The sequence below is a fragment of the Terrapene carolina genome, unplaced genomic scaffold (genome assembly GCF_002925995.2).
Source record: "Terrapene carolina triunguis isolate 2854851 unplaced genomic scaffold, T_m_triunguis-2.0 Scaffold23, whole genome shotgun sequence".
Classification (NCBI taxonomy): domain Eukaryota; kingdom Metazoa; phylum Chordata; order Testudines; family Emydidae; genus Terrapene; species Terrapene triunguis.
Window position 1 is genome coordinate 19,038,629 of NW_020664374.1, and position 24,535 is coordinate 19,063,163.

General features: G+C 41.9%; 1 protein-coding gene across 1 annotated transcript in view; it reads right to left on the reverse strand.

The window, feature by feature from the left end:
* The window catches only part of LOC112121222 (mitogen-activated protein kinase kinase kinase 15-like), a 144,520-nt gene extending 124,555 nt beyond the window's left edge, over nt 1-19,965 (reverse strand). Inside the window, exons 1-2 of the mRNA XM_026649799.2 lie at nt 19,831-19,965; nt 14,914-14,937 (exon numbers count right to left, since the gene is read on the reverse strand). Coding sequence (XP_026505584.1) covers nt 14,914-14,937; nt 19,831-19,953 — 147 coding nt within the window. The 5' untranslated portion in view covers nt 19,954-19,965. The remainder of the gene's footprint in view (nt 1-14,913; nt 14,938-19,830) is intronic.
* Nucleotides 19,966-24,535: the final 4,570 nt, after the last annotated feature.

A 24,535-nucleotide genomic window follows, 5' to 3' on the forward strand; every position in this document is an offset into this window, starting at 1 on the left:
AAAACCCTCTGACTCATCAAAATTAGCCACTGTGGAAAATTATTCTAATGTCACAAAGAAATTACTGATATTCTAAGTGAGGAATAAGCAACCAATGACCTCTTAAGCAACTTATGTAGTATTGCCAACCCCAAGTGTTAATAAATCATCAGCCAGGCTCCCCAAAATTTGTGATTGGCTTAGATCATTATGACAGAATTGGAGCTTCTCTCTAATAATTTATAAATAATATATGTTGATCTGGTTATCACAATGTTTACTGTACGAATATATTGGTTTAGTTTAACAGGATGCTGTAAGAAAAAAAGCAGATTGTGAAAAGAATGGCTGAAGATAAGCCATTCCTCAGCAAACTCCTGAGGGTTGTTAAGTGACAATGTCCAAACTCTCAGCCTTGAAGAGTTTACCTCCTGCCCAACTACCCTGCAAAACTAGTTTTGACCAGAACGGCCAAAACCTCAGGAATATAGAAGAACAAAGGAGTATAGCAGGGTTTTAAAGGGGTCTCTCTCTCTCTCTCTCTCAAGAGAAGGAATAGGTTTTTTGTGAGCAACAGACAGAGGCACCCATTATGGGGTCTGAAAAGTTAAGCCTACCTAGGCTATCATCTGGGGTTAGAAAGATAGACATGTGTATAGACTGTTGTTTTAATACCTTGCCCTCTAAATGCTTTGTCCCTACTGTCAAAATTAAACAATACTTTCATTTAAGAAGCTGCCTGGTCACTGTTCACAGCCTGCTGACTCATCCCTCTGTCATGCCAACTCCCATGAAGGGAAGTACATTGGAGCTGGCTAGAGAAAACCTGCATCTAATTGGTGAATGGAAGACAGCTGCCTGCCCAATTAGCCTGGGATTATCTAAAAGGCTGGGAGGGAGGTGGGAGGGAATGGAAGCAGGGTGATAGCTCCTCCTTCCTGGGTGAAGACTCTAGAACCCAAGCTGTGTATGGTGAAAAGATGGTGGGAGCCTAACCTGTAAATAAATGACACCAGTGGTTACTGAACCCCAGGGTTTCCGAGTGACTTTGTCAGCACAGCAGGGGCAGGAGCAAAGAGGGGCTCTGCAGTGCCCTGCTACATACCCAAACTCAGTTGGAGCTACCGGGTAAGTGTGACACAGACATGCCCAGGCAGGTATATTACCCCTGTGTCTGACCATCTTCTCAATATTGCACTGACGGGGATCATGTGTGGTATCTGCTGAGAGCTAAGAACTAGCTGAATGTCATGATTATTGTGAGGTGTTTGTATGGGAAACCATTTTAGAGTTATGAAACATGTAGGCTATTGTATTCCAAAATGGTTGAAAGTGAAACTTGCCACTTGAGATGGAGGAGTCTCAGATCTGACTCAATCAACAATGAGAAAAAGGGCCATCCATGGAGCCAACCCAAGCCCTGGATTTACTGTCTGGACCAGATGCAAGCCTGAGTGTTTACCAAGACAAAAGAATCCCCAAGAAAAGTCTCTCGTTAGGGGACCCCCTTGGGCTAAGATACAACAGTCGGTAACTGTATAGGGGAAGAAGAAAGGGCAAAGGTGTTATTCATTATGGGAGAGGCACTGTGCCATTGAGAGCGTCTCATGAAAGGTGGATCCCAGCTTTCTGGACTGGACAAGTGCTGCAAGGATGGACCACTGGATGAGAAATACTTTCCTGTCTAGGAAGGTAACTTGTTAATAAGTATAGGCTATTGATTGCAGTTTGTTTTTCTTTTACCTGTAACATTATGTTTCCAAACCCTTTTACTTGCTTTTATTTTGCATCTTTCTCTCAAGCTCTGTTAAATAAACTTAAATTTGTTTTTACTATAGACACCTTGTCCTAAGAAGAGTGTTGAACTGAGGCGAAACCGGTGAACTGAGATACACTGCTTCCACGGAGGCAGCAGATCCATGTAAACTGCGGGTGTCCACAAGACAAGAAACTATGCACTTGAATGTAGTAAAGTGGGGCGTGTGAATTGCTAGCCTGCATTGGGAAAGAGTGGGGCTTGTGGAGCCTGGATTGGAGCACTTGTGTTGCCAAGGGGGAGGGTGGTGGGCAGAGACGAGGCTCGCTCCTGCTGTGAGCAGGTGGCAGCGATTTACCAGGACACCTTGGTTAATACCGAAAAGCATTACTAAGTACAGGTGATACGCGTGGCACACACATGCCACTGTATTCAAAGGGGTGGTTTGAGGAACTACAATAGTTTGACTTTATTTTGTTTCTATAGAAAATATATTAAAAAAATCCAGACTCAAACTCAGGTCATATGCTTATATGACCTAAGGGAAACATTCCACCTTGACAAAGAGTATCCTGATCCTGTAACTAGATGCATGAGCGCAGGGGTCCACTTGCATGGAGTCAGTTGCAGGATTGGAACCTAAGTTGGTGACATATCAAATCAGGAAAGATTTAAACTCTGATTACTCTCATTATTGCTACCAGAAACGCAATGATGTTGCATGTTTTACATTACATAGCCCCTTTACTGCAAATGACCCCATGCCACTTTATAAGCTATAGGACGGATCAAAAGCCCATTGAAGTCAATGGGAATTTTTCCTCTATGGGCCCAATGTCCTCACTTTCATCACAGGAACGGTCCTTCGGATTTTAATAGAATTACTTGCATTAGTAACATGAGCAGGAAATTGCCCTCTATGCAGCAGAGAATCATCATTTCACCAGTCAGTGAAATGCAGAAGTTGTTTAGTAGAGAGGAAGTGAAGAGCAGCAAGATGATTTAGGAAGAGCAAGGAACAGAATGATGTAATAGCTTTATTGTGCAAATTATTTTTGAGATTTAATTCGTATTTAAATGTATTGCAAAATAAGCTGTCGTGGCCTAAAATTAAATGAAAAAAATAAATACAATTGGACATTAGGAAAGAAATTTCTTAGCAGTTAGAACAATCAAGAATTTCAACTACCCGAGCTAGTAGGGGAAGCACTATCATGAGAGGTATTCAAGAAAACACTCAGTAAGAAAGTAGAAGGAATAACAGAGAGAAAGCAAGGGTGCATGAACTAGATGATTCCAGTAATCTTTTCCAGCCCTATGATATATAGATTTTATTCATGCAGGTGAACACTTCACTGCCATTCATAAGTAAGTGCTCACTAGTGTAAGAGCTGATCCTGGAGCCATATTCTATGATTGTCCCACCAACTGGAACTCCTATTGGCATCAGTGAGAGTACTTTGTAAAAGTCTAAAGGAAACAGTCTTGTGAATCTAACTCTTTTGCCACATGTGCAGCAAATGCATGTGCTATTACTCAGTGATTCAAAGAGGGTCAGTATCTGCCTGCCAAACTTATAGCTCTACTTGTGCAAGATAAATAAAATTAATACCTGCACAAGGTATTAATACCTGTATATCAACATTTAGATAATCTAAAGTTATTAGCTATCTGAATTAGTTTGAAATATTTCTAATCTAAAATACAAGCAAAATAAGTATTCGCAGTTAGAAATGATACATTTTAAGAACTTAAAATAAAGTTGTTAAGGAATAAGTACAGAATTATTATTCAATTACAGTGTAAGTGTACTATAAGGAAATAATTTTCTTGCACTTATACACTGATTTAAGGAATAATTCTTAGTATTTATACATCAATTTTTCATAGCACTTTTAAAAACATGATAGAAATTAAAATTTATTATTTCAATTGAGGTATGTAGGTGGCCTACCAGAATATAACTAAAAACAATCTAAACAAAGACAACTCAGCTCAAGAAGGAGATATTAGAATCATCAGTGAAATGAACCCCAAAATCCACCTCTAAACAATAATAAGTTTTACAATCTTTTGCTGGAAGGATGCCATTGCTATATTTTGGCACAATGTGGGTGTATCTTCAGTGAAGAACAAAAAGGGGGGTTATTAACTCACTCACTCTAGTTATGTAGCTAGAATTAAAATCTTAATGGCGACTAGGCAGCCACAGTCATCTCCTGAAGGGGCGTTGGAACATTGTGTATAGTGGGGGTGCTGAGAGCCATTGAACCAAACTGTAAACCCTGTACATGATGGAAACCACGTCAAGCCAGGGGTTCCAGCACCTATGATCACATGAGTTAACAGGTCAAGTTAAAGTCTACAGGGAACCAGGGGTTTAATAGTAGCGGCTCACTAGTGTTAAAATCACAGTTGTCAGCCCTGCCTTCACTAGGATTTTAACTTCTTTTTTCCCAGTGAAAAAATGACCTATAGGTTAAGGATTAAGGCCTTTCCAAAGCTACAAGACCGCAACAACATTGACCTCCCTCCAGTCTTCTCAAATAGGTGCCTCGGGACAGCCAGTAATTCCAAACCAACTAATCTCTATTGACATAAAGGAATCAAGATGAAAACACGTCCCCTTCCCTCCCCAGTGAATTAGTCCTCTATTATTTAAGGTTTTCAAAATCAAACAAAAGTATTTGAAGCATGTTCACTGGTTAACAGATGGCCAGTGCATATTACAGGACTCAATGAATCTGTGCTACTGCATTCTGCAAGAGTTACAAATTATAAGTGGTTTTCAAATGTAGCCCTCAATAGGACACATTGTTAATACTAATACCATAACAAAAAAATTACTGAAATTTTAAAAATTGTCTTTATAGATGACAAAGACAGATTACAGCAGCAAGGTCTATCTCCAGAAGAAAAGGTCACAACGTCAAAAGATTTTGGGGGGAGGCAGGTGGGAGAGAGCTATATCTGCCCATCAATGAAACATGGGTTTCCACGTTCAGCTCTCAGTAAAAAAATGAAGAGTCCTCACATGAAGGGCCTATCAATCCACAGTCATCAACAAACACGGCAATTTCCAAATAAACAAGATCTTCCAAAAGCCTTCCCTCACCCAGGGCCGGCTCCAGGCACCAGCATAGCAAGCAGGTACCTGGGGCAGCCAATGAAGAGGGGGGCAGCACGTCCGGCGGCAATTCGGCAGCGGGGCCGTCACTCCCTCTCCAAGCAAAGGACCTGCCGCCAAATTGCCGCCGTAGAATGAAGCGGTGCTAGAGCTGCCACCACTTGTGATCGCGGCTTTTTTTTTTTTTTTTTTTTCTCTTCTCTGCTTGGGGTGGCAAAAACGCTAGAGCCAGCCCTGCCCCCACCCAACAAGCAACACTTTAAATTTTTTCCAAGTACAGCATGAACTAGCTGCCTCATACTCATTCATCAATTTAGGCCATGCCCCAGAACAGCACCTTGCAGGAATCAGTGATCAAAAGAGATGGTAATAGAGAACCATTTTATTTACAGTTTTTGGAGTCAAGGGGGAAGAAGATATCTATTATTGGAAGCCAAACATCTTTTAAGATATCCATAGATAAACTGCAAATAAGATGGGTGTAAAAAGACTTCCTCTAAAACACCTCTAACATTAAGCATATAGCCTGATATGGAAGAGAGTGAAAAGTCATTTCAAACTCAATACAAGATTCAGTTCTGGGTTTCTTTTCTGATCAAAAACTTGCAGTTTGAAGAATCTGTTCAAAATGCTATTCCTAAAACAATCTTCCTGGCCTTTTTCGGTCCCTCCCCTCCTTATTCATTGCAACAAATACAAGATTGCCTTCAAAGTCTTTCACAGTTCAGCTCCATCCTACCTATCCCTCTCTATTATCTTATCAGCCTTCCCCTTTGCTCGGCCAACGATAAAAGTCTCAGCCATCTGCTTGTCTGTTTCTCCCACAAGCAGCTTCAACCCTTCTTCCATATGTGTAGGGCCCTATTTCCAAATTCATGGTCCAAATTCCACTAAAATTCACAGTCCAAATTCACGGTCCATTTTGGTCAATTTCACGGTCATAGGATTTTAAAATAGTAAATTTCATTATTTCAGCTATTTAAATATCTTAAATTTCACAGTTGTAATTGTAGGGGTTGTGACCCCAAAAGGAGTTGTGGGGGGGTTGCAAGGTTATTGTAGGGGGTTGCGGTACTGCTAACTTTACTTCTGTGCTGCTGGTGGTGGCAGCGCTGCCATCAGAGCTGAGCAGCTGGAGAGCTGCACCTGCTGGCCGGGAGCCCAGCTCTGAAGGCAGAGCCACCACCACCACCAGCGCAGAAATAAGGGTGGCAATACCATACCATACCACCCTTACTTCTGCGCTGGTGGTGGCTCTGGCTTCAGAACTGGGCTCCCGGCCAGCAGGCGCAGCTCTCCAGCTGCTCAGCTCTGATGGCAGCGCAGAAGTAAGGGTGGCAACACCATGACCCCCCCTACAACTCCTTTTTGGGTCAGCACCCCCAATTTGAGAAACGCTGTTTTCCCCTGTGAAATCTGTATAGTGTAGGGTAAAAGCACACAAAAGACCAGATTTCACAGGGGGAGACCAAATTTCATCGTCCGTGATGCATTTTTCATGGCCACGAATTTGGTAGGGCCCTACTTATGTGTAAATCACTGCCCCACAAAACATCTGCAAGACCACGACTTAACCTCCTTCGTACTCACTTCTATTCAGCACTGGGTAAAGCATAGGAACATTAGGCCCATGCTTCAGGGCTTCAGCTCCTGAAGTCGTGTACTTACACCAGAATCTCAGCTTTTGTTGAAAAATAAACTAAGAAGCTTCTAGCCCTTCTAGTGGGGGGAAGCTTGAAAACAAGACCTGAGTGTAACTAATGCAGTGATGACCCCATAAGTCTGGACCAATAGCTCAGAGAGGTTTTAACACCTAACTTGGCTGTTATCTCCAAGACCTCATGATCTTGGGAAGGGGAGGGAAGAGGTGCCGACACCATCCTAGGAGAGGACTCAATGTGGCAGGAGGAGAGGAGTGCAGAAGTCCTGATCCATCCACCCACTCAGATACACCCTGGCTGTTATGGTAAGTACTGGAGGGGCCTCTCCTCTCAACTCTGTTTCTCCAGGGAGGGAGGGAACCCTTGTTACTCCTGGGGTTGAGGAGATGTGTCCTGGTGTGCATAGGGCCTCTGACTGCCCTATTTTTACTGTGATGCCCATAGCATACTAGTGGTTAGACAGGCTGCAATTTAAGACTACGGCTACTGATCTGCTTATATATCACCATTATTAAAAAAAAAATTCTACATCTACAAATTGTGCACACAGCTAGGCTATGAAAAAAATATGCTTATATTACTGTTATCCCATTCTCCCTCCTCCCATTTGTATGTTTCACCAATCTGTCATGATTTGTCTTAAACTAGGATTGTAAACTCTTAGGGAAAGCGACTGTCTTTTACTACATGTTTGTACTGTGCTAAGCACAATGGGTCCTTGGAGCTAGGTGAGGATAACAACAGTGAGTAGCAAACTTGTGCTAATACGACCAACCTTAAAATAATTGCTCAGTCCCTGCACACAAAGTAATTATACCCCCCCCCCCCCACACACACATACCTTAAATTACTTTTATTTTGATATCAGAGTATCCACATGGGGTGTTATACTGGCATAGTTATGGTGGTAGAATTATGCTGCTAGAGCTATGCAGTTTCCCGTGTAGACAAGTCCTAAGAGTATTTAAGATAACATGTAAAAGACTCTCTCAATATGGTTTAACCCATACAACTGGACAACAAAGAACAAACCCAATTCATTAGACAAATTTGGATGCTTCTAAACACATTGCCTGTCTGAACACACTCAGGGAGTTAAATTAATAAGTTGTCTTAAGGATCAAGATAATTTTCAACAACGCAGAAAAATATGACAGACTGGACACCACAGAAAATTGTTGTGTGTGACTGATTTCCCAGCAAAATTAGAGTACTTTATATCCAGTACTTCATCTTAAAGGTCTGAATATATATTTAAAATATATTTTTTTAAAATGCAGGGCGTGGCTTTCTTTTTAATAAAACACAATGTATCCCTAGGCTACAGGATATAATTTCAAAATAACATCTATTCCAAGATAACAGTTGCCTGAAAAATAAGAGCCAGCCCAGTATTATTTTTAAAATATCCTTAAATAAATACAATTGGAAAGGCACAGTAATAAAATAATTCTAAAATTACTTTTATTCAGCCAGAAAGCAGAATAGAAAGTAATACATACTTTGCCTATCACATAACCACTGCGGTACTCAGGAGGCACTTGAACCCGAAGAAAAGCTTTGTGGTTGGCAACTGCAGCCAGCTCCAAATTGAAATGGAACAGCATGGAAAAATAAAGAATATGGAAGTATACAAATAATAAAAAAAAAGGGGAGACAGACAGACATAGGACACATGAAGAGAGAAATTATTAGAAAGAGATACAACAGAAGATGAAAACACACATACAGCAAGTTTATATATAATCTTTAAACTCAAGGAAGTTTACAGAAATTATAGTATAACTACAATACTACAGAGACAAGTTTGTCAGCATATGTTCTTGTTTTATCACTGACATGCTTTCAGGGAAGTCTTATATACAATCACTAGTTAGATTATTACATGAACACTGTAATTAACTACATACAACAACATATATACAATGGAGGTAAACTAATGTGTGCCAATTAAAACTTTACCTTTTGCATTTCTAGAACTCTTTACTGTTAAATATATAGCCTTATCTTGCATTAATATTTTTCATATTTAATATATACAAAGTATTAAAATCAGATCGTTAATTCTAAATCATTAGAAAACCACCAATTTAAGGAAAAATCAGTTTAATTATTTCCCTTCTATTATCTCCGTGTTCTATTTTTGTCCTCGTTATTATCTGTTTGTAAGCTTCTTCGGGAGAATACGACTATAAGGAATAGCCAATATGGATTTGTCAAGAACAAATCATGCCAAACTGACCTAACTTCCATCTTCAACAGAGTAACTAGCCTACTGGATGGAGGGAAGCTGTAGACATGATATATCTTGATTTTAGTAAGGCTTCTGACACAGTCCCAAATGACATTCTCATAAGAGAACTAGGAAAATGCAGTCTAGATGAAATTACTATAAAGTGGGAGCACATCTGTTAGAAAGAGCATACTCACAGAGTAGTTATCAATGGTTCAGAGTCAAAATGGAAGCGTGTGTCTAGTAGGGTCCTGCAGGAGTCAGTCCTGGGTCTGGTACTAGTCAATATTTTCATTAATGACTTGGATAATGGAATAGAGAGTATGCTTATAAAATGTGTGGATGACACCAAGTTGGAAGGGGTTGCAAGCACTTTAGAGGACAGGATTAGAGTTCAAAATGACTTTGACAAATTAGAGAATTGGTCTGAAATCAACAAAATGAAATTCAATAGACACAAGTGCAAAGTACTACAGCTTAGGAAGGAAAACTCAAATACACAACTACAAAATGGGAAATAACTGGCTAAGCTGTAGTACTACTGAAAAGAATCTGTGGTTTATATTGGATAACAAATTGAATGTGAATTAATGTGATGCAGTTGCAAAAAAGGCTAATATCATTCTGGGATGTATTCACAAGAGTGTTGTATGTAAGACACTCGAGGCAGAAGTGAAAGTAAGCCGGTCCGGTACACCGGTAAAAGCCGGTACAAAACTGACTGTACTGGCATGGCTGCTGATGGGGGTGGGTGGGGCTGGGGCAAAAGGGGCAGGTTCCCCAGGGCCTGGCAATTTAAAAGGGCCCGGGGCTTCTGGCCGTGGCAGAAGCCCCTGGCCCTTTAAATTGCCGCCAGAGCCCCGGGGCTCCTGGCCGCCGCCGCTGCCACGGGGCTCCAGCAATGATTTAAAGGGCCCAGGGCTTCCAGCCATCACTACCGCACCAGCAACCAGAGCCCCAGGCCCTTTAAATTGCCGCCAGAGCCCCGGGGTAGCGCTAGCGGCAGCCGGGAGCCCCGGGCCTTTTAAATCGCCGGCGGCGGCACGGGCCCGGTAGTGCTGAAGGGCTGGCTGGGGGAGTCTGGCCTCAGCCCCGCCCCTTGTGCCCAAGGCCCTGCCCCTTCCAGGGGCCCAGAGCCGCCCCCCAACCTTGCTCAGGACCCCAGCCGCCCTGCGTACCGGTAAGTCCCTTAAGTTACTTTCACCCCTGACTGGAGGTGATTGTCCCTCTCTACTTAGCACAACTCAGGCAAGGCCTGAGTTGAAGAATTGTGTTCAATTCTGGGCACCACACTTTAGGAAAGATGTGGACAAATTGGAAAGAGTCCAGAAGGTTTAGAAAACCTGACCTATGAGGAAAGGATAAAAAAAACTGGGCATGTTTAGTTTTGAGAAGAGAAGACTGAGAAGGGACCCGATCACAAATATGTTAAGGGCGGTTATAAAGAGGACAATGATCAATTGTTCTCCATGTCCACTAAAGGTAGAACAAGACATAATGGGTTTAATCTGCAGGAAGAAAGATTTAGATTAGATATTAAGAAAAAACTTTCTAATTATAAGGGGAGTTAAACTCTGGCATAGGCTTCCAAAGGAGATTGTGGAATCCCCATCACTAGAGATTTTTAATAACAGGTTGGACAAACACCTGTCAGGGATGGTATAGACTTATTTGGTCCTGCCTCAGCACAGGGAGCTTGACTTGATGACCTCTCAAGGTCTCTTCCAGTCTGACATTTCTAAGATTTTGTGATTACTTTCCAGGGTGGGCTGTACCTAACTCACCACCCCTCACTTCCTTTCAAATAAACCAAATGCGTCCCACTATCATAGACGTGTACAACTGGAAGAGACCTCAATAGGTCATGTAGTGCAGTCCCCAACACTCAAGGAAGGACTAAGTAATAACTAGACCATTCATGACAGGTGTTTGTCTAACCCAGGGGTCGGCAATCTTTCAGAAGTGGTGTGCCGAGTCTTCATTTATTCACTCTAATTTAAGGTTTCGCGTGCCAGTAATACATTTTAACGTTTTTAGAAGGTCTCTTTCTATAAGTCTATTATATATAACTAAACTATTGTTGTATGTAAAGTAAATAAGGTTTTTAAAATGTTTAAGAAGCTTCATTTAAAATTAAATTAAAATGTAGAGCCCCCCCAGACTGGTGGCCAGGACCCGGGCAGTGTGAATGCCACTGAAAATCAGCTTGCGTGCCACCTTTGGCACGCGTGCCATAGGTTGCCTACCCCTGGTCTAACTTGTCTTTAAAACCTCTAGTGATGGAAATTCCACAACCTCCCTAGGCAATTTGTACCAGTGCTTAACCACCCTGACATTTTATTTACATATATCATGAAGGATGGGCAGTCAGGGCCAAAACTATTCTGGAAAGCACTGTCCATCTGCCCCTTGATTCTAGAAATCTTTAAAAATGGCTTAATCCCACTTCTTCCTATGTCTTGTGTTTTCTAGATCCTGTGCCTTCGTTTTCATTAAATCTAGTAGAAATTTTCTGACTTTCGATTCTTCATCCAAAAAAATGACAAATTTGTTACAAAAAAAAATTGTGAAAAGTCAAGTTTTTGACCAGCTCTGGTTTTCATGTTTTTCTGAAGTTGCACTCGTACAATCAACCAGTTGTGATTTGGAGAAGAGAAGTTAGGAAGCCTAATAAAACACACAAGTTTATCCTTGCCCTCTAAGGATAAATACATTATCCCCATAAACACTCTCTACAAGTCCAAGAATATATCCTCAAGCCAGCTCCCAAACCTTCATTGCTTCATGGTAACAGAGAGATGAAGATGAGACTGTTCCACAAGGCTGGATATTTGTGATTTATTTTATAAATAACTACTTTGACAGAAACAGTAGAGCTGTGCCTACATCATCTCTGAGTGAAATAAGCAGCTGACTGCCTTTAAGGCTACAATCAGTTCCACACAAAAAGAACCACCTAATGGAAGGGACATAGAGAATTTTGACCTTTAGTTACACGCTAGGGCAATTCTGTCTTGGGAACTGAGCTCCCAATTGTAGACTGCATGCTTTAAACATCTCAGTGGGGCAGTAAATTAGCAACACAGAATTTTAATTGCTTGCTTTGGGGGAAGTCAAATAGAACAGATTCTTATCCCAATCTTATCTCAAAATATTTCATTACTGATGTTGGAAGTACATCCCCAGTTTTCCCACCCTTATACTTTTCAAATAAGTTATTAAATCTATGTTGCAATCTTATCACTCAGCCTTACAGAGCTGCTCTGTGGTTTTCACACTTCAGCTATGGACCCAGGCCAAGTCCCAAATAACTGCTGAACTGTTTGCAATGTAGCATTCTCCGTTTATTTCAACTTTCTCTCCACTCCCTTTTTCCCTGAAGCGGAATTAGTATAATGATTTACATTTTCCTTAAAGGGAAAATATTAATCATTTTTCTAGGTTTACTTATTTATTTAGAATGAAGAAACAATCAATGTAAAGGAAACATTTGACATCTACTCTACATCTTTATGGGTTTCAACTACTGTTCTACACTGTGATTTTCTTTGCCCTTTTTATGGGATTTGAGATTTCCAGAATAAAGGGCAACACTAAAATATTAAGTCCTTAAAGGCAAGGATTCTGCACAGTGGCTCTGCACCTAGCGTACACCACACAGGGGATTGCTTTTGCACTGCCAGGAAAAAGGGATGATGTAGCTAGGGACAGTTTCAGTTGTCCTCTTCCCCCAACAAAGCATAATGGGTCGCAGGCATCACTACTGCCTTAAGACTGCAGTAGCAGCTCTGCAGATTCTCCATGGCTCAGGGCAGGGATGGGAAGTAGTCTTTCCCCTACTGATCTCTACTGCCTGACAGAAAGCACAGCCCATTTGTGTTGGGGTTTCCCCAATGGAGAACAATTAAACCAGAAAACAAAAACAAAAAACAAACACCACAGCAGCAGCATTAATTCTAATGTAAATATTTGCCATTTAAACCTAAAGGGCTAATTATCAGTTCACTTCACTTGATTTACATTTACATTTACACTGACACTGTAATTATCCAAGGAGTGAAGTGACCCTCCTTATCCAAAAGCTTCAAATGAAGCATTGGTAGAATATTGTAACAGTGATAAAACGCAGTCTTGTCTACAGCATGCAGTTACTTCTGGAGGGGGGGAAAACAGACTCTTGTTTATGCAGAGAGACAGTAATTTCAGCTTAGTTATAAAACTTTGATCTAGTGTAATTAGTTTGTTAATTTAACAACATTGCCACAGTAATCTCAGATAAAACTGATCAGAGATAACAAATTAAGGAAATAAATTTAAATATAATCTATCTACTATCAAAATTTCAAGCAAGCTATATTTCCCCTCTACGCTCCCCCCACCCAAAAGTCAAGAATACATGTTTGGTACTTAAAACTAGTAACTCTCTCTAATGGCATTTTACCAAAAAAAATGCCAGTAAACACTTCAGTAAAAGGTGTCAGGAGTTACTATAGGCTGGATGGTGCTTTTGTGATCAGTCCTGAATGAAGGGGCAGCACATAACTGCTCTGTCCCAAGAGCAACCCCTAGGGGAAACTGTGACTCAATCACGTTTCCTCTGCTCCTCTCTTGCTTTGGGTAGAGATGCAGTGAGTGTAGCTCTGGAAAAGGTCAGTTTATTTCTCCTCCTAGCACCTAGCCAGCTACTTAGGTCAGCTAGAGGGTAGGTGGGGTTCAGAAGCAACGTTCCACCACCCATACCACCCATACCCCTTACCCTTGTTTGCAAGGAGCATATTCAGAGATAGTGGTGGGCATACTCCATACCACATCTGGAGCTAAAATAGGCCTTACCAGGCAGGCCAAGCAAATGGGTTGAGGGCCTTACATCCCTTACTCATGTTTACTTAGGCCTGGTCTACACTTACCCCCCAATTCGAACTAAGGTACGCAACTTCAGCTACATGAATAACGTAGCTGAAGTCGAAGTACCTTAGTTCGAACTTACCTCGGTCCACACACGGCAGGCAGGCTCCCCCGTCGACGCCGCAGTACTCCTCTCGTATAGCTGGAGTACCGCAGTCGACGGCGATCACTTCCTGGTTCGACTTATCGCGTCCAGACAAGACGCGATAAGTCGAACCCAGAACTTCGATTCCCAGCCGCCAAACTAGCGGCTGAGTGTAGACATACCCTTAGTCTAATCTAGCCCTATATGTATTGGTCTACACAGCAGCTTTTTTATCTACACAGTGTGTTAAAGTTACCAAAGTTAACCTGTAACTCCAATTAAAGTTTTAAAACTGCTTGTTTTCAAACAACAAAATAACAAGTTCATGTCTTTATTCTTGCTCTGTAGATGCAAAATAGAATACAAGTTTTAGGTGTATGTGCAAATGGAAACAAAAAGTGAGAAAGGAAGGTTTCAGCTTTGTACAAATTAAGTCAGTTCTCAACTTTAGAAAGTACGGTATTAAATTGTAAATGGCCACTTTTATGTGATCTGAAGTATAATAAGCTATGTAACTGCTGAAGGAGCTAAATCATCCTTTAATATGAGTCTACATATATAATGATGCATAGAACTAAAACATCCAAAAATATGTTTTATTTTGGACTGGTTTTCTGGTCTGTTTAGTTTTAGTTGGTATTAAGAATATGTAATACTAATAACTTTGTTTTGAGAACCAAGCTTTTCCAACCACAAGTCTTTTGTAAGAATCATGAATCTCTCTCTATATGTTTCCTGGAATTTAAAATGCACCCCAGCAAAAAAACAAAAAACAAACAAAAATTTTTAAATGTGCTGTCTTGGTTGTCCATCTACAATACATAATGATAGTTAAAATCTCTCTCAAGCTTTTCCACCAGACCTCCAGGGTCATGTAGTCAAATAAAATCTATTTTGTACATCTTCCCAGCAGTCACAAAAATAAACTACTTTCTGAAACTGTCACCAACAACATGCTTTGGAGAGGAAGTCAGCATGATTTACAGTAATTTACACTGCACCTAAACAAAGTAGCCTTCTTGATTACATTATAGCAACTACTGCATGACTTGGCAAACCCACTTATGCAATACCGAGGGGTATTTTTCATGTTAGACACTTCAAATTAAATCATTTGTGGCATCCTCACATTATGTTAAAAAAAAAAAATCAGTATTTAATACTTACTGTGTTTTTCTGAGATACCATGTCCTGGAAAACAAAGATCAAGGAAAAGTTTAGGAACATTTGTCTGGATTATTATTTTCAATAAAAATAATTTGCATAGCCCTATCAGTGTACATGTTGCTTTACAGACTGAGTAAGTCATATTTCCTGCCTCAGTAAAGGTACAAACTAAGGGTATGTAGACCCCACCCGCCAGATCGGCGGGCAGCGATCAATCCAGCAGGGATCGATTTATCGCGTCTAGTCTAGATGCGATAAATTGAGCCCCGAGCGCTCTCCGTCAACCCCTGTACTCCACCGCTGCGAGAGGCGCAGACAGAGTCGTCGGGGCAGCAGCAGTCAACTCAGCAGTAAGACGATCTAAGTACGTCGACTAAGTTGCATAACTTAGATCGATTCTCTCCCCCCCCCCCCCCCCCGTGGAACACCAGGCCTAAATAAAAAAAAAAAAAGCATAACATTTCACATGAGGGAGGCTGCCATGAGAACCAAGGAAGGCTTTCTAGAGGACATTGTTTTCAAGGAGGTACCAGAAGGAAAGAAAAAGCATGCTTGATGGACAAGTGGAAGGAGAATAAGAGATGGCTTGAGAGTGTAGAAAAAAGATGAAAGAAGGACTGGGAAAGGTTCTGAGTCTAAGTTGGGAGGGGAAGAAGAGGACAATGAGACAGAATCTGATTTGAGAAGAGACAAAAAGATAATGAAGAACCTCACGTTCGGTGCTCAATATGGTTAGAATGTTATGACAATAAGTAGAATTTAGCAATGGCTTTTTGCACAGTAGTGGAGTGGGAAGAAGTGAAAAGCAGAGCAGGTGAAAAGGAGGTTATAGTAATCAAGACAGGAGAAGAGCAAGGCATGGAAGTACTGATGCCATCATACAAGGCATTGATAAGACATGATCTGGAGTATTGTATACAATTCTGGTCACCATAAGAAGCCATAGTGGGTCAGTCCAATGGTCCATCTAAGGCCAGGATCCTGTCTTCTGACAGTGGCCAATGCCAAATGCTTCAGAGGGAATGAGGAGAACGGGTAATTATTAAGAGAACCATCCCCTGTCATCCAGTCTGAGCTTCAGGACCCACAGAGCATGGGGTTGCATCCCTGATCATCTTGGCTAACAGCCATTGATGGACCTACCCTCCATGAACTTATCTGAGGGCAGGTCTACACTACAAACTTGCATCAGTGCAGCGGCACCGCTGCAGTGCTGCTGGTGAAGACACTCTAAGCCAATGGGAGAGAGCTTTCACGCTGGCTTAATAACTCCATCTCCACGAGAGGTGGTAGCTATGTTGGCTCTGTCTACATCAGGGATTAAAGTCGGTATAACTACATTGCTCGGGGATATGGATTTTCACACCTGTGAGTAACGTAGTTATACTCAAGTATGTAGTGTAGACCTGGCCTATGTCTTTTTGTAACCCAGTTATATTTTTGTCCTTCACAACATTCCCTAGCAATGAGACAGGTTGACTGTGTTGTGTGAAGCAATACTTCCTTTTCTTTGTTTTAAACCTGCTGTCTATTAATTTAATTAGGTGACCCCTGGTTTCTGTGTTATGTGAAGGAGTAAATAACACTTCCTTATTTACTTTCAGGGCTGCCCGGGGGGGGGGGGAGGGAAGCGGGGCGATATGCCCCAGGCCCCGAGCCCCGCAGGGGCCCCCACGAGAGTTTTTTGGGGCCCCTGGAGTGGGGTCCTTCACTCGCTCCGGAGGCCTGGAAAACTCTCGTGGGGCCCGGGCCCCCAGAGCTTCTTTCACTCCAGGTCTTTGGCGGCAATTCGGCGGTGGGGGGGTCCTTCCGCCCCAGGACCCACCGCCGAAGTGCTCTGAAGACCCGCGGCAGTGGGTCCTTCTGCCCCGAGACCCGCTGCCGAAGCGCTGGGACTTCGGCGGCAATTCGGCAGCAGGGGGCCCCCCGCCGCTGAAGACCCCAGGCCCCCTGAATCCTCTGGGCGGCCCTGTTTACTTTCTCCTCACCAGTCATGATTTTATAGACCTCTATCATATCCCCCCCTTAGTCATCTCTTTTCCAAGCTGAATAGTCCTAGTCTTTTTAATCACTCCTCATATGGAAGCCGTTCCATACCTCTAATCATTTTGATTGCCCTTCTCTGTATCTTTTTCATTTCTAATATAACTTATTTGAGATGGGGTGACCAGAACTGCACGCAGTATTCAAGATGTGGGCGTACCATGGATTTATATAGTGACATTATGATATTTTCTGTCTTATTATCTATCCTTTTCCTAATGGTTCCTAACATTGTTAGCTTTTTTGACTGCCTCCACACATAGAATGGATGATTTCAGAGAACTCTCCACAATGACTCCAAGATCTCTTTCTTGTGTGGTAATAGCTAATTTAGTCCCATCATTTTATTTGTATAGTTGGGATTAATTTTTCCAATGTGCATTAATTTGCATTCATCAACACTGAATTTCATCTGCCATTTTGCTGCCCCGTCACCCAGTTTTGGGAGATCCCTTTGTAACTCTTTTCAGTCTACTTTGGACTTAACTATCTTGAGTAGTTTTGTATCATCTGCAAATTTTGCCACCTCACTGTTTACCCCTTTTTCCAGATCATTTATGAATATGTTGAACAGCACTAGTCCCAGTACAGACCCCTGGGGGACATTGCTATTTACCTCTCTCCATTCTGAAAACTGACCATTTCTTCCTACCTGTTGTTTCCTGTCTTTTAATCAGTAACAGATCTATGAGAGAACCTTCCCTTTTATCCCATGACTGCTTACTTTGCTTAAGAGCCTTTGGTGAGAGACCTTGTTAAAGGCTTTCTGAAAATCCCAGAACACTATATTCACTAGATCACCTTTGTCCACATGTTTGTTGATCCCCTCAAAGAATTCTAACAGATTGGTGAGACATGATTTCCCTTTACAAAAGCCATGCTGACTCTTCCTCAACAAAGTGTATTCATTTGTGTCCGGTAATTCTGTTCTTTATAGTAGTTTCAAGAAATTTTCCTGGTACTGAAGTTAGGCTTACTAGCCTCTAATTTCTAGGATTGCCTCTGGAGTCTTTTTAAAAAATTGGAGTCACATTAGCTAGCCTCCAGTCATCTGTTACAGAAGCTGATTTACCTACCACAATTCAAGAAAGATGAGTTTAAACTAGAACAGGTGCAGAGAAGAGCTATTAGGAAGATCAGGAGAATGGAGGGCCTATCTTATCAGAGGACACTGGAAGAGCTTGGTTTGTTTAGTCTCACAAAAAAAAAGGTTGAGAGGGGATTATGAATGCTCTCTTAGATACAGAAGTATCTATAGGGGGGTAAATATCAGGGAGAACAAAGAGCCATTAAAGCTAAAGGACAATATTGGAACAAGAATAGATATAAACTGGCCATGAATAAATTCACGCTGGAAATTAGCAGAAGGTTTCTAACCATGAGACAGGTAAGGTTCTGGGACAGTCTCCCAATAGCAGCTGTCGGGGCAAACAACTTAATTAGTTTTCAGAGAGAGCTGGACAAATTCATGAGTGCAATTGTAAAATGAGGTTGTTTGTGATGGTGAGGGGCAGGGCTCAACAACCCTGGAGCTCAGTGTAGTTTGTGTCTTCTGTTTCTAATGCCCATGCTTCAGGGTTTCAGCCAGCCACTGGTAAGGGTCAGGAAGGGATTTCCCTTCCCCACTCCAATGTATTCTGGGAGATTTTTTTTAATCTCCTTCCTCTGAAGCATGAGGGATGGCAAAGGCTGGAGATAGGACACTGGGGAGGGAGGGCCATGGCTCTGATATGGCACCGAGCATTCTCTTTCTCAGATGCTTGGCTGGCTGGTTCTTGCTGACATACTCAGGGCCTAACTGATCACCATATGTGGATTCAGAAGGAACTTCCCCCAATCAGATTTGCAGTGACATGGGTTTTTTTCTCATTGTTCTGCAGCACATGGATGCATGTCACTGGCCAGGATTATCTGTATCTCTCTCAAGTAATCATTTCCCTGCCATTGCCACAGCCTTGAGCACTAGTGCAACTTGGGCCCTCCGATTCTCTGCCTGTGGCAAATATTAGTCCAGTCTTCTTTTGATCTCATTTACTTTGGTCTCATTTCCATTGTTGGGTTTAGTGTGTGGGTGCTGGGTGGGGTTGGTGGCCCGTGACATACAGGTGGACAGAGTAGATGGTCTAGTCGTCTCTTCTGGTCTTAAACTCTATGACTCTGTGACAAAGGATGTGAAGGTAGGGATAATCTGCTGCACAGAAGAGGATGTCTGCCTCTATTCTGCTGAAACAGACAGAAGTAGCCGTGAGTTATGATTTGTGTCCAGGGCAGTCTATCCATGGCCAGACAGAGTGCTTAAAGTGTAATAACATTTATTGCTCTAATATAAAATTAAATGACAAGCTTATAAAAAGCTTTTGTGATGACACTTCTCTTATCTTCACCCCACAGCAACAGCAGATGAATTTTTATGAGTGTGTGTGTGCATATAGTTTCACCCACTCAGCCTCTAGGAAATACAAAGCAAACCTATAGTAATGGAGATGAGTATGCTGACTAATAATAAAAGTATGGTAAAATATGGGCCTAAATCAAATGAAATGTGTCATTATTAAACAAAAATCCTAAAATCTTTTTACAGCATACTTACAACAGTCAAGAGAAAGAAACAAACCTTACTTGTGACTGAACTAATGAAAATCAGAACTACACACTTGTTTCCATGGCTAGCAGTTTGAAGTAAAACAATTACCATATTATGAGCCTATAAACATGCCTGCATGTCATTTTAGAAACACAAATACTCCCATTTTGTTAAGTAGTCAACATGGCTATGCACAGGGGTAAAGCTTCCAAGATGCACAAGTGTTTGCAGGATGAGGCTCTACATTTGCAACATCTGTATTAAAATGGATTTTGAAGTGAGGACCTTACCTTAAGTGACAGCGCAGTGTCAGCATCGGTATCATGGTAGAGTATAACATTATTGGCCATGTCAAAGCTTTCACGCACTCCAAGATGGTAGAAGAGTGATGGCTGTCTGGAAACATCACTCATATCCACTACTGCAACATCTGTAATGAGGGGCAGGGGAAAAAATAGCTAAAAACAAAAACAAAACTCATTTCCAAGCTGATTCTTATTTTACAGAATTTAAAATAAAAAAATGGAATTAAATTTGGACAACAGACAAAATCCATACATTCAATACAGCGTTTGGTCTATTTAAAAATAAGTTTTCCCATCAGCCTGGGAAGAGACAGAGACACACACGCTTAGTAAACAAAGTAGTAAATGGCTAAAATGTTATCATCATCAGTTACTACTATTGCCAGAAAGGAGAATGCTGAATCTGAGGGAAAGCAAGTCCCATTTGCCTACCCCTATGCCATTATAGCAAGAGATCACAAGGGCCCACTTTGGCAAACCACACCAGGGCAGCCAGCCAGCCATCAGGTCAGTAGCCAATTCATACTAATGCACAAGTGACCCAAATCATGTACCAAGACACTGAGGCACCTCCTGAGACCAACCCCTTTCATCATTCCTTAGTTGTTCACTTCCTTCAAAAATCATGGAGGGCTGTAGGGAGAAGAATCCTCTGTCCCCACAACCCAAACCAGACTGGGTGCCTACACCAAGATGTGGCTGGGACTTTCCAACCAATTCATCTGGTCCTCTCAAAGCTTCCACAGAGTTCCCAGTTTGCTAAAGAATTCAATATCAGAATGGCACAGGTTATATGTCTGTACTGCAGCTGGGAGGCATAATTCCCAGCTCAGGTAGATGAACACGCACTAGCTGTGCTCGAGCTAGCAAGCTAAAAATAGCTGTGTGACTGCAGTGGCATGGGTGGTAGCTCAGGCTGGCCATCAGAGTATAATCCCATCTGAGATAGAATCATAGAATACCAGGGTTGGAAGGGACCTCAGGAGGTCATCTAGTCCAACCCCCTGCTCAAAGCAGGACCAATCCCCAGACAGATTTTTGCTCCAGATCCCTAAATGGCCCCCTCAAGGATTGAACTCACAACCCTTTTTAGCAGGCCAATGCTCAAACCACTGAGCTAGTCTTCCCCCATAAAGTCTTAGGTATGTACTCCAGGTGGCTCGCCTGAACTGCTATCCATCCCACCACGGCCATGCTACTATTTTTAGCACGCAGCTCAAGCACACCTAGCATGTGTACATCTACCCGAGCTGGGAATTACACCTTACAGCTGCAGTACAGACATACCTATAGAAACCAAAAGGGCTTGATGTAGAGTACACAGTGCTTTGAATACACATCAAAATCTACAATTTTTTTCCTTACAATAATTCAACACCACATTTAAGAAATGTAAGTGGTATATAACCAAGGGAAATTTAGAGAATTTGATTATGGATCCGCATACTAACATTCAGAAAAACAAGTCTAAAAACTCGAGACATGTGGGTTTTCTACCTGTGTAAATTGTTTTAGTGGAAACATAATGCTGTGAAATCAAAATCACCTTCCTGATGAGAGAATTTAAACAATGTGTGCAGGTAGGACATAGATACTGCATTTGGCGATATGCATGGTTGATGAACCATAATATAATTTATTGAAACAAAGTTGTATTTTTCAAATTCACAATGCATCACCAAGCAAATAATATATTCTACAACTGAAATTTATGTTCTTTGCCTGCATGTTAGGTGGTGATGTATGAAGCAGCAAGAACATAATTTAATCCATTAAACTGATATTTGATAATAAAAGCAGAGGCAAACACCTGCCTTTCAGGCAGACATTATTCATCACTGTATATTCATTATTAGTATTTTCAATAGGCAGAGAAGTTTTTTTTGTTCAGTTTGAAAAGAAATTTTCACAATATTTTTAAACATCATTTAAAAGAGCTTCCTTTCTCCCAGCTCCAAAAACAGGGTTGCTTTTCCTAAGAGATTTCTAGTGAGTAAACCGAACACATAATTATATATGTTAAATGTAATCAATTAAACCATGTTAAAATAATCACTAGGGCCCTACCAAATTCACAGTAATGAAAAACGCATCACGGACTGTGAAATCTGGTCTTTTGTGTACTTTTAGCCTATACTATATAGATTTCACTGGGGAGACCAGCGTTTCTCAAATTGGGGGTCCTGACCCAAAAGCGAGTCACAGGGAGGTCACAAGGGGGGAGGGATAGCTCAATGGTTTGAGCATTGGCCTACTAAACCCAGGGTTGTGAGTTCAATCCTTGAGGGGGCCACTTAGGGATCTGGGGCAAAATCAGTACTTGATCCTGCTAGTGAAGGCAGGGGGCTGGACTCAATGACCTTTCAGGGTCCCTTCCAGTTCTAGGAGATAGGTATATCTCCATATTTAAGTGCACCCAATTAACTTTTTTTTTTTTAAGTGCACAAGGCTGGTCACGCTATTGCTGCCCTTACTTCTGTGCTGACTTCAGAGTTGGGCGGCATACCATACCATGCTACCCTTACTTCTGCACTGCTGCTGACAGTGGCTCTGCCTTCACTCTCCAGCTGCTCAGCTCTGAAGGCAGTGCTGCCACCAGCAGCAGCACAGAAGTAAGAGTAGCAGTACCGCAACCATCCTACAATAACCTTGCGAAACCCCTCCCTCCACAACTCCTTTTTGGGTCAGTATCCTTACAATTACAACACCATGAAATTTCATATTTAAATAGCTGAAATCATGAAATTTACCATTTTAAAAATCCTATGACCGTGAAATTGACCAAACTGGACCGTAAATTTGGTAGGGCCCTAATAATAACACAAACTAGCTTAACAAAAGAGTAAGGAGATTCAGAGCTGGATTCTACTATGCACAAGTTTTCCTGGTTCTCTCCAATTGGGTGCTTTAAACATAGAGCACCAATACCACAGAACACCACAGTAAGTTAAAGTTAATGGGCCTGATTCTCACCTCACTTGGGCTACGTCTATACTTACCCGCTGGTTCGGCGGCAAGCAATCGATCTTCTGGGATTGATTTATCGCGTCTTGTCTAGACGCGATAAATTGATCCCGGAAGTGCTCGCCGTCGACGCCGGTAATCCTGCTCCGTGACAGGAGTAGGCGGAGTCGACGGGGGAGCCTACCTGCCGCGTGTGGACCCGCGGTAAGTACCTTTAAGTTCGAACTAAGATACTTCAACTTCAGCTATGTTATTCACGTAGCTGAAGTTGCGTATCTTAGTTCGAACTGGGGGCTTAGTGTGGACCAGCCCTTAAACTGGTGAAAATCAGGAGTTATTTCACTGATAGCAATGGATTCAATCAGCACAGCTTAGGCATGGGATCCTTAACTGTCCAGTTGGGCAGGTTTAAGGTCCTTTTCTGCCACTCTAGTAGTACAATGGGACATTAGGTTCTGATCAAAAGAAGTTGAATTAGTGTACAACTGGTGCAAGATCAGAATCATATGCAAATATTTTCTGCATTATTTCTGCATTTCCTGGTTGTCATTTCATTTGAAATTCTTCTTCATCCTGCCAACTGAAAACACTACCCCATCTTTTTCATTTGGTTTTAAAGGTGCATACTAGAGTAGAAGTGTAGCTGAGCATCCTGATGGTAGTTGGATAATACTTGGAGCCTGGTATGGCACGGAGCATGAATCTCGCATTACTTCAATTCCTTTGCTCTTTTAGTGTTTGCACTGGTGTGAAAAAATACACTTGGGAACCTTAACTCTAAGTTAATGACTTTTTTGTGTGGGAGAAGAGAATAAAGGAGAATTATTAAGGAGAACAAAATTAACAGGACAGTGACAGCAGCATCACAAGAAAAGGCAGAAAGGAGAACAGGATTTTTTTCCCTCTCTCCTTTTTAAAATAATTGTTTTTAGTGTCGGTACCTTGACTTCAGGTGATCTCATGGCAGCCATGACAGAGAAATACAAAGAGCCCCTGGAACTGAATGGGCAGGATATAGAAGAAGAGTGGGAGCCAAAGAGGAAACTGAAAGCAGAGTTACTAATGGTGAAACAGAAAGAAACTGCAGGACTGGCTTCTCGACATGGTGAGGATCCAGACTAGAACAGCTAGGAGACATCCCATTCCCCGGAGCACTCTAAGCATCCTCTCCAAGGGTACACTGAGGGACTGGGAATGGGACTGGGAACTAGCTGTGTTAATTCAGGACAGAAGTGTGGTTTTTGAGTCCAGTGGGTCACAGAACCAGTAGTAAAAGGTTGGGGGCAAAACATGTCAGAAACAAATACTCAACATGATGTGGTTAAATCTCAGTTCTCTTCCTTTGTTGAGGAAGGAGGGAAGCCCAGAGGCTCTTGCCAAGTGACTGGTGGTGGTGCTGCTGCTACCAATGAGTGCCAATGGTCACCTATACTGGCTTTTAATGTATTTTGTTATCCCATTACTGACAAGAGCACAGTCATCTTTTTGCTGCATGTAGCTTTGTGGGTGGCTCACTAAACTCTGCTAAACCCCAGCACCTCCAAAAGTACACTCACCCCAACTGCCATATGCCACCTGTGACAGACCCAGACGAGTGGGGTACAGGAGTCTAGTAGAGGGCAAATATACTGGTCACTGGATGAGTAGTTTTCTGTTCCCTGAGTGACCAGAGAAATCAAGAACCTGCTAGAACCAGTTAAGGCAGGCAGGCTAATTACGACACCTG